General features: G+C 46.6%; 1 protein-coding gene across 3 annotated transcripts in view; it reads left to right on the forward strand.

Annotated features, from left to right (window-relative positions):
* Nucleotides 1–15,006, forward strand: part of slc37a1 (solute carrier family 37 member 1) — a 161,241-nt gene that overhangs the window by 39,757 nt on the left and 106,478 nt on the right. For all 3 annotated transcript variants that reach the window (XM_070893262.1, XM_070893263.1, XM_070893264.1), the window contains exon 4: nt 8,793–8,874. In XM_070893262.1, coding sequence (XP_070749363.1) covers nt 8,793–8,874 — 82 coding nt within the window. The remainder of the gene's footprint in view (nt 1–8,792; nt 8,875–15,006) is intronic.

Below are 15,006 nucleotides of genomic sequence, written 5' to 3' on the forward strand. Positions count from 1 at the left end.
CAAGTCATCCTCTTAGCATCCTCCTCACAGCTCACACCGCCACCCAGTTTAGTGTCATCTGCAAACTTGGAGATATTACACACAATTCCTTCATCTAAATCGTTAATGTGTATTGTAAATAACTGGGGTCCCAGCACTGAGCCCTGCAGCATTCCACTAGTCACTGCCTGCCATTCTGAAAAGGACCCATTTATCCCGATTCTCTGCTTCCTGTCTGTCAACCACTTCTCTATCCACATCAGTACATTACCCCCAATACCATGTGCTTTGATTTTGCACACCAATCTCTTGTGCGGGACCTTGTCAAAAGCCCTTTGAAAGTCCAAATCCACCACATCCTCTCATTCACTGGTTCTCCCTTGTCCACTCAGCTAGTTACATCCTCAAAAAATTCCAGAAGATTCGTCAAGCATGGTTTCCCTTTCTTAAATCCAAGCTGACTTGGCCCGATTCTGCCACTGCTTTCCAAATGCGCTGCTAATTGTATAGCGACCACTGAATCACGCAGGCGAAACCTCGGTTAACCGTTTTTTATTCGAACATGCTCGAAAAATGTTCCGATGAACACTTCAAAGTACAAGAGCTCTGCAAGAACAGTTATACGATTTTTCGATTTGTGCGACCCTCCTACGAAACCATTGATTGGCCAACTGCTATCAGTGAAATTACATTGATTCGTTGACCCTTATCAGACTGGCTCTGAATGGTTCCCCCCCCCCCCCACCTGTCCATCTCCCATGGTGTCATCCTTCCGGAATGTGTTCAACTTTGCCTCAGTTCCTCATGATGTGTTGATTGACCTTGCTTCCCATGGTTTGCTATCTTTCTAGGCTGTTGATTCTGCACTGCCCTTGTTATTCAGTACTGAAAGTATGTTTTCATCTTCTATCAGTCTGTGCTAAGGGTCAATGCAGTGTTGGCTATTTATGATGGTTCATTAACCATCAGGCATTGCTGCCTCCCTCTTCTTAACCCAATGTAAGCAATGTAACCCAATATATAAGTGTGCTTTACATACATAAGCGAGTTTTACATTATCAGTCAATATTACAATCCATACTGACAGACAGAGGAACTCTCGATTCCTCAGAACCTTCTAATTCCCTCATGCATTTACTCAAGTCTACTTTTTATCCCCTTACAATCTCCCCTAATGGCCCTTGGTAGACCATTTCCCACTTAATTCCTCATGGGTGAGCCTCCAGGGTTGCCCTTTTGCTTGGGTAGCACTACTTCCTGAACTGCAGGACCCACCTGTTGGCTTTCCCATCAAGGTTATACTAAATAAGTCCTTTCTGCCGGACTGTCTATATTCTCTTTATTCAATGTTTTAACTATAGTTCAGGCTAGGGCCTGTCTCTTACGTTGGTTACACCTTTTACAGGCTAACAATAGCAAGATGACCAGTATGATCCCTTGCATTACAACCAGTACATTGAGTCCAGCATAGTTCGTGTACCAATGCTATCTAGCCAACATTTTCTCAATGTTCGAATTATGCCCTGCCTGGTGTATCCTTTGTTTCTTTCCCTGTTCCTCATTCATTCGGGTATCGGTTTTCCTTGCGGCCCGATGGCCTTCTCCTACCCTTTTTGGATAGTGTCTATCATTGTCCCATTGATGGTTTCTTCCTTTAGTTCAGGGTTTATAATGTATCCCTTTAAACGCGCGGGGTAAAACAGAAGTCCGTATCCATTGATGGTGCATGGGGTATCTACTCCCTTCTTTGTGACCGTCATCTCAGTCGCCGTGGTGCTCACACACCATTCCCCATTTCCTCGTGGAACAGCGGTAGTTTCGTAGTCCCGTACTCGGGGATGATACTCAAGGTGCACCCGTTCACTTGGTCATATCCACAGTCATCTTTGATTATTCGTAGTGGATCTCGACATAAAACAAGATGGTTATTTTTATAACATTCATCTATGCTAAGACTCTTAGTACTGTTGTTCTCTTCCATTACATATCTGGACTGTCATGATACCGCACACGAGTTTGATTTCTTATATCCTCTATATTATTTGTTTGGTATAGGGGATCTCCCTTTGTAACATCATACTGTGGTATAGACTTAAATGTTTGGTTACACGTCTGTCCCTTGGGACACAAGCATAACTGTTTCTCCGCACCTCGCAGCCATGAGTCATGTTTTTGTCCAAGATCTAGTTGGTAAATACATCAAGTGTTATCCAATCCGGCACTTTTCCATTTTGAAGTTGCTTTAGGTTATGTTGTATACCGCTGAGTAACCAAGCTCTGTACCCTGCGCGTACTATTTCTGTATGGTTCTACTCCAGTTTCTTTCTGCTCTAGTTCTGGCGTGGTCTCACAACGTGTGACAATTCCCTCTCCAACAATCCCTGTAAGGTTTGGGTTAGGGCGTTAACCCAATTATCTATCATGTGTAGGTCTATAGTGTTTACCGTGCCGATCCCGCGCCTACCATTTCTAGTATTCCTCTTTTTCCCCGGTCCCTCTTTCCACTTTAGACCTCATGGTTTTGATTCAGGGCCTTCAAGTGCTCGCAGGGTCAGGTTTTAATACAGGCTTATAAGAACATAAGAAATAGGAGCAGGCGTAGGCCATATGGCCCCTCAAGCCTGCTCCGCCATTTAATACAATCATGGCTGATCCGATCATGGACTCTGGACCACTTCCCTGCCCTCTCCCCATAACCCCTTATTGCCTTGTCGTTTAAGAAACTGTCTATTTCTGTCTTAAATTTATTCAACGTCCCAGCTTCCACAGCTCTCTGGGGCAGCGAATTCCACAGATTTACAACCCTCTAAGAAAATAAATTTCTCCTCATCTCAGTTTTAAATGGGCGGCCCCTTATTCTAAGATCATGCCCTCTAGTTCTAGACTACCCTATCATGGGAAACATCCTCTCTGCATCCACCTTGTCAAGCCCGCTCATAATCTTATACGTTTCGATAAGATCACCTCTCATTCTTCTGAATTCCAATGAGTAAAGGCCCAACCTACTCAACCTTTCCTCATGTCAACCCCCTTATCTCTGGAATCAACCTTGTGAACCTTCTCTGAACTGCCTCCAAAGCAAGTATATCCTTTCGTAAATATGGAAACCAAAACTGCACGCAGTATTCCAGGTGTGGCCTCACCAATACCCTGTACAACTGTAGCAAGCTTCCCTGCTTTTATACTCCATCCCCTTTGCAATACAGGCCAAGATACCATTGGCCTTCCTGATCACTTGCTGTTACCTGCATACTATCCTTTTGTGTTTCATGCACAAGTACCCCCAGGTCCTGCTGTACTGCAGCACTTTGCAATCTTTCTCCATTTAAATAATAACTTGCTCTTTGATTTTTTTTTGCCAAAGTGCATGACCTCACACTTTCTAACATTATACTCCATCTGCCATATTTTTGCCCATTCACTTAGCCTGTCTATGTCCTTTTACAGATTTCGTGTGTCCTCCTCACACATTGCTTTTCTTCCCATCTTTGTATCGTCGGCAAACTTGGCTACGTTACACTCAGTCCCTTCCTCCAAGTTGTTAATGTAGATTGTAAATAGTTGGGGTCCCAGCACTGATCCCTGCGGCACCCCACTGGTTACTGATTGCCAACTTGAGAATGAACCATTTATCCTGACTCTCTGTTTTCCGTTCGTTAGCCAATCCTCTATCCATGCTAATATATTATCCCCAACTCCGTGAACTTTTATCTTGTGCAGTAACCTTTTATGTGGCACCTTGTCAAATGCCTTCTGGAAGTTCAAATACACCACATCCACTGGTTCCCCTTTATCCACCCTGTTCGTTACATCCTCAAAGAAGTCTAGCAAATTTGTCATACATGACTTCCCCTTCATCAATCCATGCCTGACTGAATTTTGCTTTTCCAAATGTCCTGCTATTGCTTCTTTATTAATGGACTTCAACATCTTCCCACCCACATATATTAGACTAACTGGTCTATAGTTTCCTGCTTTTTGTCTGCCTCCTTTTTTAAATAGGGGCGTTACATTTGCAGTTTTCCAATCTGCTGGGACCGCCCCAGAATCCAGGGAATTTTGGTAAATTACAACCAATGCATCCACAATCCCTGCCGCTACTTTTCTTAAGACCCTAGGATGCAAGCCATCAGGTCCAGGGGATTTATCCGCCTTCAGTCCCATTATCTTACTGAGTACCACCTCCTTAGTGATTGTGATTGTGTTTGACCCGCAGAAGTTGGGGACGGTTAAGTCTGTTAAGTTTTGGAATACAGTAATTATTCGCTGGCGTACCCCAAAGTGTATCTTATCCTTGGTCTGCCATATGACCAATCCCCCTTTTGCCCCAGTGTTCACAGTTGGACACGTTGGCGGCGCTGGGGTGTGATGGTCGGGGCCCTGGTAGTGCTCACTGTTGCTAAAGTAGTGGGTGGGGCCGTGTTGGTGGGTCTATCTCGGGAGATATCCCTCCACCGCCATTCATAGATGTTGAGTGAAATCAGCACCCCCTTCCCCTGGGGGCAGTATCTCTCTCCCTCCCTCTCTTGGTTATAAAACACACTGCAGGCTTATTCCCACTAATTATTGGTCCCGTATTACTGGCCTATCCCCAATGTTGTTTCGTTTCCTCGTCACGTTTTATGCCCATTATTGCAACACTGCAATTTAAGTCCACTGTTGTTCCGTCCGTCACTGTCAGCGTTTTTGATTCTTGATCACAACGAATGTCGCCCGAGTCCCTGTAATAGAGTCCTTGCTGTCCTTCAGCCTGTTGTCCTTGATATAAGGTCCTACATCCTCGTTTCCTGTAACCAAGACTTCTGGCAGTCTCATAGTTCAAATGGTGTCAGTCCTGTCGTCCGACTAGGGTTTGCCCTGAGTTTCATCAGTACTCGGGGTACATGTCTACCCATCCCTTTCCAGTCTCTTCGATTGCTTTGGCTAGGGCCGCTTTTATGGTCCTATTCATTTTTGCCTGATCCCTAGTAATGCGCAGGCCTGTTCATTTCTCGTGGTGAAAACTTCTACCCTCTTCGTAAACTGGTCTATTAAAACTAGGCAGTATGTCTTCCCCTTGTTGCTGGGTAACGGTCCAGTAAAATCTATCTGCAAGTTTTCCCAGGGTCCTTTCGGCCGGGGCTGATGTCCCATTCTGACCTTTACTTTCCTCCCTGGGTATGTATTTTGCGCATGTCACGCACCTTCTGCAGTGGTCCTCTATATGTCTACCCATTACCTTCCACCACCAGCATCTGGACATTGAACTTATCATGTTGGTTCTACCTGTATGGACATACCCGTGGTATGAATTTAGTCGGCTCCCCTGGATGCTTTCCGGGACCACCACATTCCCATCGTTCCTCCATACCCCGTCGGTCCCTTGTTGGGCCCCTCTCTGCTTCCACCCCTCCTTTTCCTGTGGAGTGGCTTCCCCCTGTACCATAAGCATGTTTACTTCCTCAGGCCCAATGTACATACTCTGACCTGGCCTTCCCCGGCCAGTGCACCTGTCTCCGTCACCCCCTTGGCTGCCTCGTCTGCCCATCGCACACTCTTGGGGTAGGAGGGAGGCTTCTACTAATTTCTTAACAATATCCTCGTGTTTTATTGTCCCTCCTCCTGAAGTCATGTGTCTCCATCTACTCCAGGCTATCATATGATAATGCACTACTCCAAAAGCATACCGACTGTCTGTATAGATGTTTACTCTTTTTTCCTTAGCCAGCCTCAGAGCCTCGGTGAGAGCCACCAATTCAGCCACTTGAGCGGATAAGCCGTCCTTCCCTTCTAGCTGTCCTTCCCTTCAAACCTGTCCGCTGCTATCTACCACTGCCCATCCTGTCCGTGGTGTCCCGTTGATATAGCGGCAGGACCCATCTACATATAGATCTATGTCTGCCTCCTCAAGCAGGGTTTCACTTGCCTGACTACTTCCTTCGTCTTCTCTTGTTGGGCTACACTGATGCTCCTCTCGCTGCGTAGTGACCTGCAAGTTGTTATACTTTTATTGTTACCGTCCCTTTGAGGGGGGTAAGAGCATTGCTTCCCACCTTGCCCTTCGTACGTCAGATACCGGTTTTAGCCTTCCTGTGTTAAGCACTTTTACTAAGGTGTGCTGTATATAGGATAACGTGTCCTGACATTACTATGCCACTGGTCTATGTCTGTCCCCATGTTCTGGTTGAGTGATCGAAGGGCTGGAGCACTTGTGACAGCTTGTTTTAACTTTATAAATGCCTTTCCTGATCTTGGCCCCAGTTTACAGGCTCTTGGGAGGGTTCCCCCCTTTGACCAGGTTCTGTATAGGTTGGGCCATCTCAGCATATTCGGGAATAAAATTTCGGCAGTAGTTGAATAGCCCTAGTACCTGCTGCTCCCCCGGTGTTGCCGCTCCCCCCGCGCGCGTCCCCACATCCGCGCCCCCCCACCCGCGCGCTCTCGCCCCCCCCCCCCCCGCGTTCCCCCACCCCGTCTCGCCGTGTGTTCCCCTTTGTTACCTCTAGACTTGACTATTCCAGTGCTCTCCTGGTCCGCTTCAAGTGCCGCTCACCCATCGCCCCTGTGCTCGCTGACCTACATTGGGACCCAGTTCGGCAACGGCTCGATTTTAAAATTCTCATAATTGGTTTCAAATCCCGACATGGCTTCGCCCCTCCCTATCTCTGTAATCTCCTCCAGCCCCACAATCCTCCAGTTCTGCCATCTTGCGCGTCCCCGATTTCCATCACTCCACCATTGGTAGCGGTGCCTTCAGCTACCTAGACCGTAAGGTCTGAAACTCCATCATGAAACCTCTCTACCTCTCTCCTACTTTAAGACGGTCCTTAAAATCTATCTCTTTCCTGTCCCAATATCTCGTTATATGGCTCGGTGTCAAATTTTGATTGTTAATCGTCCTGTGAAGTGTCTTGGGACGTTTTTACTAGTTAACATCGCTATGTAAACGCCACATCGTCCGCATGCCCGACACAAGACTCCCAAAGCAAGCGCTCTACCCGGAGCTTCGACACGGCAAGTGAGCCCCAGGTGGGCAGAGGAAACGCTTCAAGGACACCCTCTTGGGAGTCCCTGGCCCAAGACCGTCCAAAATGGAGGAAGAGCATCCGGGAGGGCGCTGAGCACCTCGAGTCCCATCGCCGAGAGCATTCGGAATCCAAGCGTAGACAACAGTAGGAGCGAGCAGCAAACCAGTCCCACCCACCCTTTCCTTCAACCACTGTCTGTCCCACCTGTGACAGAGTCTGTGGCCCCAAGTTTCCACATGATTTGCTCCTGATTTTTAGGAGCAACTGGTGTAGAACGGAGTATCTTAGAAATCGGAATTCTCCACATTTAATTTTCTGCAGTTCTAGTCAGGTAGAACAGTTTCACTTTGGAACAGAATTTTTTTTTCAAAAGGGGACGTGTCTGGCCACTGACGCCTGATTTGAAAGTTTCCACAGTGAAAACGTACTCCAAACGAACTTAGAGTGGAGCAAGTGAAGATTTTTGTACGCTTGAAAAAACCTTGTCTGCACTTTAAAAAATCAGGTGTAGGGAACGAGGTAGGGGGGGGAGGGGGGGAAGGGAAGTCATTAAATTCTACAATCAATCCTTAATTATACTTATACAAATATTATACAAATAAATCCAACCTGAATTAAAAATTTATAAGCAAAGAAAAGATTAAATAAACCATGTTCCTACCTGTGTGAAAGTGCTTCAGGCAGGCCTTTCAGGCAGCGGTGTGGCGTCAGTGTCTCGACGGCAGCGGCAGGCAGCAAGCAGCCTTCGAGCTGAGCTGCGGTGCTTGAGGCAGGCCTTCATTCCCCGCGAAGATGCAGCACCCGGACGGACTTGAGGCCATTCGGCCACGCTTTAGGGGCAGCGTCAGTGGCTGGCCGGCAGCCAAAGATACAGCAGCAGCCTTCGAGCTGTGAGGGGGACTGAGGTCATTTGGACAGGGAGAGGCAGCCACATAGACAGTTTTATATTTAAATTTGCAGAATGGGTGCTGCATTGTCAACATCACATATATTATGCAATGGTTTGATCCATTGCAAAGTTGAATTGGCACTCTTATTTCTCCAAACACACAGTCCTTAATTTGCAGGCACCGGTTCTGCAAGTTTAGCAGTGAAAAGCTGAACTCACTGATTTCAGCAGGTGATTTATTCAGCAGTGCTGCTAAAAGCACTCCCTCACACACAGAAATATCAAGAAAATTAAAATACAAGCCTTTGCAGGGGTCCAAGAAACAAATCTTCACTTTTTCTGCAGCACTTTTTTAAAAAAAATGGCCGAGTGCCAATGTTTACTTCAGACTGCACGAACGCTCCAACGCGCACACGCAGGGTTGCCGGCACCAAGAAGCCTCATTTCAATTGTACCCGCCCCCTCCTACTTACAAAATTGGCGCGAGTAGTAGGCTCCGCCCCCTGTGCGCCGCGCCAAGCAGACATCGAGCTCCCACCGCACTTTTTTTCTGCCGCCGTTTTCGGCGTGAAACACAGGCGCCCAGCTCTGAGGTGCGCCTTTTTCGCCGCGTATGGAAACTTGGGGCCTGTAATTCCTGTATTGGACTGTTCAGACCTGAGAACTCATTTTTATTGTGGAAGCAAGTTTTCCTTGACTCCGAGGGACTGCCGATGATGATAAATGCGGGTTGTTGTTGTCCCTGTTACTAATGTGTGATGTACACAGTGATGTGTGATACTACATGTGCATACTCTGTCATTCATGTGTGATCCCCACCATTGATGCTGCACATTTGCACACTTTCTGCCACGGAAGGAAAGGGAGGAAAAGTTAGGAACTCAGACACAGTTCAAACTCCAGAATTTCTTTTTCAGCTACAGAACTTTTACGCTGATTCTGACCTTCCTGCTGTACACGGCTTATCATCTGTCTCGGAAACCAATCAGCATTGTCAAGGTGAGGACCTGTTTGATTTTGGCGCATAATAAAGTTGGATAATTTTCTTACAAATTTATTGTGAATTTGGGAGCTGTCTGCAAACTTAGAAAGTGCAAATGAGTACAATATTTCAGGAAAAATGAGCAAGCTTTGGTTTAAATAATGGAACAGCTCTATTCAGGCAGGAGGTCTTACTGCAGCGGTACAGGGCCTTGGTGAGACCACACCTGAAATATTGTGTGCAGTTTTGGTCTCCTAATCTGAGGAAGGACATTCTTGCTCTTGAGGGAGTGCAGCGAAGGTTCATCAGACTGGTTCCTGGGATGGCAGGACTGACATATCAAGAAAGACTGGATCGACTAGGCTTATATTCACTGGAATTTAGAAGAATGAGAGGGGATCTCATAGAAACATATAAAATTCTGACGGGATTGGACAGATTAGATGCAGGAAGAATGTTCCCGATGTTGGGGAAGTTCAGAACCAGGGATCACAGTGTAAGGTTAAGGGATAAGCCATTTAGGACCGAGATGAGGAGAAACTTCTTCACTCAGAGACCTGTGGAATTGTCTACCACAGAAATTTGTTGAGGCCAGTTCGTTAGATATATTCAGAAGGGAGTTAGATGTGTCCCTTGCGGCTAAAGGGATCAAGGGGTATGGAGAGAAAGCAGGAATGGGGTACTAAAGTTGCCTGATCAGCCATGATCATATTGAATGGTGGTGTAGGCTTGAAGGGCCGAATGGCCTACTCCTGCACCTACTTTCTATGTTTCTCCTCCTCTGGGTCTGCCTGATCACCACCTCCTCCTTAGGACCCACCCGATCACCTCCTGCTCCCAGGGCCCGCCCGGCCACCTCCTCGCCCCCGGGGCCCGGCCGATCGCTGCCTTCTCGCCCCCGGGGCCCGGCCGATCGCCGCCTCCTCGCCCCTGGGGCCAGGCCGATCACCTCGGGCGGCCTCGAGGAGGAGGAGGAGGAGGAGGAGGAGGTGGTGACCCCCCCGCCCCTTCCTCTTTCTGACGTTCCGAAATCCGGAAATACCTGAATTTGGGCTTTGGTGACGGTCAAAGACGATCCAAAGTCTGGAAAAACGCAGAATCTGGAACGGCCTCGGTCCCGAGGGTTCCGGATTCTGGACACTACACCTGTATATATCAATGATTTAGATGAATGTAGGGGGTATGATTAGGAAATTTGCAGATGAAACAAAAATTGGCTGTGTGGTTGATAATGAAGACGAAAGTTGTAGACTGCAGGAAGGTAGCAAATGGAATTAAATATGTAGAAGTGTGAGGTAATGCGTTTGGAGAAGGTTAACAAGGCAAGGGATACACAATAAATGGTATGCCACTGAAAAGTGTAGATGAACAAAGGGACCTTGGAGTGCAGGTCCACAGATCCCTGAAAGTAGCAGGCCAGGTCGATAAGGTGGTTAAGAAGACATATGGAATACCTGCATTCAATAAGATCATGGCTGATCATCGATCTCCAAAGTGGAGTAGAGGTCGATGATCAGCCGTGTTCTTATTGAATGGCGGAGCAGGCTTGATGGGCCATAGGGCCTACTCCTGCTCCTATTTCTTATGTTCTTACGTTCTTATTAGCCAGGGTATAGAATACAAGAGCAGGGGGTGTTATGCTGGAACTGTATAAAACAGTCTAAGTTCCCGGGCAACTATGGCGGTGCGGTGTTCCGGCCTGTCGCTGTTGGAGTTGTCTATGAAGGTCCTGACGTTCCAGGTCCCGAACTTCATGTTAACGGAGTGGAAGGTGCCTGTGCACGAGTTCTTTTAATGTTGGGTGGCCATTGTCCACCGGCTACCACATGGGCTTAGCTGAGCAAGGTCTTGGTCCAGTGGCAAGGGGGTCCAAGACGACTGGAGACCAGGCACCCTCAAAGCCTCCCTGATAAAGTGCAACATCCCCACTGACACCTGGGAGTCCCTGGCCAAAGACCGCCCTAAGTGGAGGAAGTGCATCCAGGAGGGTGCTGAGCACCTTGAGTCTCATTGCCGAGAGCATGCAGAAACCAAGCGCAAGCAGCAGAAAGAGCGTGCGGCAAACCAGTCCCACCCTCCCTTACCCTCAGTGACTCTGTCTCGCCTGTGGCAGGGACTGTGGTTCTCATATTGGACTGTTCAGCCACCTAAGGACTCATTCTAAGAGTGGAAGCAAGTCTTGCTCGATTCCGAGGGACTGCCTTTGATGATGATAAAACACTAGTTAGGCCACAGCTGGAGTAGTGTGTACAGTTCTGGTCACCACATTACAGGAAAGATGTGATTACACTATAGAGGGTACATCAGAGATTTACGAGGATGTTGCCAGGCCTCGAGAATTTTAGCTATGAGGAATGATTGGATAGGCTGAGTTCGTTTTCTTTGGAGGAGGCTGAGGGAAGACTTGATTTGAAGTATATAAAATTATTATGGGGGCCCAGGTAGAGTGGATAGGAAAGACCTATTTCCCCAAGCAAAGAGGTCAATAACCAGGGGTCATAGATTTAAAGCATTTGGTAGAAGGATTCGAGGGGAGTTGAGAATTTTTTTTCCACCCAGAGAGTGGTGGGGTCTGGAACTCACTGCCTGAAAGGGTGGCAGAGGCAGAAACCCTCACCACATTTAAAAAATACTTGGATGTGCACTTGAAGTGCCGTAACCAACAGGGCTATGGACCAAGAGCTTGGAAAGTGGGATTAGGCTGGGTAGCTCTTGGTCAGCCGGCTTTCTTCTATGCGGTAAATTTCTGTGATTCTTTGATTCAATGGTTCAAATGTAGATTTTAAAAATCATAGAATGATACAGCACAGCAGGGGACATTTGGACCATCATGCCTGTGCTGGCTCTTTGATTAAAGCTAACCAATTAGTCCCTCTGCAATGTTGCTTTTTCAAGTATACAGTCAATTCTTTATAGAATCTGCTTCTACCACTCTTTCAGGCAGTGCAATGAAGATCGTTAATGTTCATAAATCTGTCTCGGGGAAACCCAGCCTTCTACTTCAAACATTTCTGAGAATCTTGGCTGTGGAAAGATTTAGTTGCCCAGGTAGCTGCTTTGCATATTAGTAATTAGAGAAGTGAAGCTTGCTGTTGGAAAGGTATTGCAGGTTGTGGCATTATAGCAACAGTGTTTCCTTAACACTTTGTTTCAAACACACTGACTCCCCGATAAGGGAGCTACAGGATGTCACCCAGCCACTTTTACCACACAATCTGATAACTGTTTAAAGGCTGTTGAAAAATAAACACAGTTAAGAGAGCAGTTGGTGTCTTAATATCCCATGTGCTGTGTTCCAGGTTGTTAGGAGGCAGGCTTGTGCCTATAGTTTCCTACATAAAATAGTTTACAATTTTGCTCACAGAGCCTTTGCATTTGCCTTGAGGGCGGGTTGGGCAATGAGTGAATGAGGCCAACCTACCAGTGCGACTGATACTCGCATTCACTCATTAACAAAGCCAAGTGTTGAAGAACGTGGTGAACGTATAGTTCCACAAATGATACTGTGTGTTTCTTGGAGTGCTCTAATTAAACCTGAGCATTTTCTAACCATGCCAAACACCACTCTGGAGCCATGCATGTCCATTTACTCTCTGCTGGCCCAAGCTCCTCTGCCCTCGATACAGGTACAGAGCTTGAAATAGAATGTTGTTTTTAGTATCTTCCTCTAATCTGGCACTGAATACCTGCTGAACAGGTTTTACACACAGACTGAATTTACAATTTCGGAAGGGTTATCAGATTAATAGTTAAAAGCCAACATGTCTGGGATAGACTTGGCAAAAGCCTGGTGTCAGTGACATCCAATGAAATGTGTCTTGATGACCTTTGAGATGTATGCTTTTTTTTGGGCAGAGTTCCCTGTTCTGCCTGCTGCCTGATCATAGAATGATACTGTTACGTTTAGAATAACTCCACAAGACTGCACATCTTAAGCTCAAACTGTTGTGACCTTGGTCTCTATTGTAACTCCAGAGTGAGGAGGCAGCATGGTAGTCTACCTTTTATACCTGCTTGCCCAGGGTGTGCAGGTGACCCTTGGGTCTTCCACAGGTGTGCCCCCTAGTGGCAAGTCTTACACTTTGGTAGTCTTTACATACATAACACATACAGCACATAAGGATCCCATTTGGCCCATTGTGTCTGTGTCGGCTCTTTGGTAGAGCGATCTAATTCGTCCCACTCCCCTGCTCTTTCCCCACAGCCTGGCAAATATTTTCCCCTTCAAGAATGTCTCCAATTCTCTTTTGAATGTTATTGTTGAATCTGTTTCTACCGCCCTTTCAGGCAGTACATTCCAGATCACAACAACTCGTTGTGTACATTTTTTTTCCCTCATTTCATCTCTGGTTCTTTTGCCAATGACCTTAAATCTGTGTCCTCTGGTTACCGACCCTTCTGCCACAGGAAACATCTTCACCTTATTTTCTCCATCAAAACTCCTCATGATTTTGAAGACCTCCATCAAATCTCCTCTTAACCTTTTCTGCTTTAAGGAGCACAACCCCAACTTCCCCAGTCTCTCCGCATAACTGAAGTCCCTCATCCCTGGAACCATTCAAGTAAATCCCCTCTGTACTCTCTCCATGGCCTTGACATTCTTCCGAAAGTTGGTGCCCAGAATTGAACGCAATAAACCAGCTAAGGCCTAACCAGTATTTCATAAATGTTTAGCATAACCTCCTTGTTTCTGTACTTCTCTTCATAAAGCCAAGGATACCACATGCTTTTTGAACCTTCTCAACTGCCACCTTCAAAGATTTGTGTATGTACACCCCAGGTCTTTCTGTTCCAGCACCCCTTTTAAAATGGTACCTTTTAGTTTAGTATTATCTCTCCTCATTCTTCCTACCAAAATACATCACTTCACACTTCCCTGCATTAAATTTCATCTGCCATGTGTCTGCCCATTTCAACAGTCTGCCTATGTCCTCTTGAAGTCTGTTGGTATCCTCCTCACTGTTTAGTACATTTCATAGTTTCTTGTCATCTGCAAACTTTGAAATTATGCCCTGTACACCCAAATCCATGCCATGAATATATAGAAACATAGAAATTTACAGCGCAGAAGGAGGTCATTCCGGCCCATCGTGTCTACGCCGGCTGACAAACAGCTGCACAGCCCTTGGTCAGCAGCCCTGAAGGTTATGTATAAACCTATGAACAATGACGGAAAGGCAAAGAGCACCCAGCCCAACCAGTCCGCCTCACACAACTGTGACACCCCTTACACTGAAACATTCTGCACTCCACCCCAACCGGAGCCATGTGATCTCCTGGGAGAGGCAAAAACCAGATTAAAAACCAAAGCCAATTTAGGGAGAAAAAATCTGGGAAAATTCCTCTCCGACCCATTCAGGGGATCGAAACTAGTCCAGCAGATCACCCTGGCCGTATTCGATTCCCTGCAGTACTTACCATTATATCTGCGCTGGCCAACAAAAGGTTATCCAGTCTAATCCCAATTACCAGCTCAAGGTCTGTAACACTGCAGGTTACTGCACTCCTCTGTTCATAAGAACATAAGAAATAGGAACAGAAGTAGGCCATACGGCCCCTCGAGCCTGCTCCGCCATTCAATAAGATCACGGCTGATCTGATCATGGACTCGGGTCCACTTCCTTGCCTGCTCCCCATAACCCCTTATCCCCTTATCGTTTAAGAAACTGTCCATTTCTGTCTTAAATTTTTTCAATATCCCAGCTTCCACAGCTCTCTGAGGCAGCGAATTCCACAGATTTACAACCCTCTGAGAGACGAAATTTCTCCTCATCTCAGTTTTAAATGGGCGGCCCTTTACTAAGATTATGCCCTCTAGTTCTCGTCTCTCCCATCAGGGGAAACATCCTCTCTGCATCCACCTTGTCAAGCTCCCTCATAATCTTATACGTTTCGATAAGATCACCACTCATTCTTGTGAATTCCAATGAGTAGAGGCCCAACCTACTCGACCTTTCCTCATAAGTCAACCCCCTCATTTCCGGAATCAACCTAGTGAACTTTCTCTGAACTGCCTCCAAAGTAAGTCTATCCTTTCGTAAATATGGAAACCAAAACGGCACGCGGTATTCCAGGTATGGCCTCACCAATACCCTGTATAGCTGTAGCAAGACTTCCCTGCTTTTATATTCTATCCCCTTTGCAATAAA

Source organism: Pristiophorus japonicus, chromosome 11 (genome assembly GCF_044704955.1).
Source record: "Pristiophorus japonicus isolate sPriJap1 chromosome 11, sPriJap1.hap1, whole genome shotgun sequence".
NCBI lineage: Eukaryota > Metazoa > Chordata > Chondrichthyes > Pristiophoridae > Pristiophorus > Pristiophorus japonicus.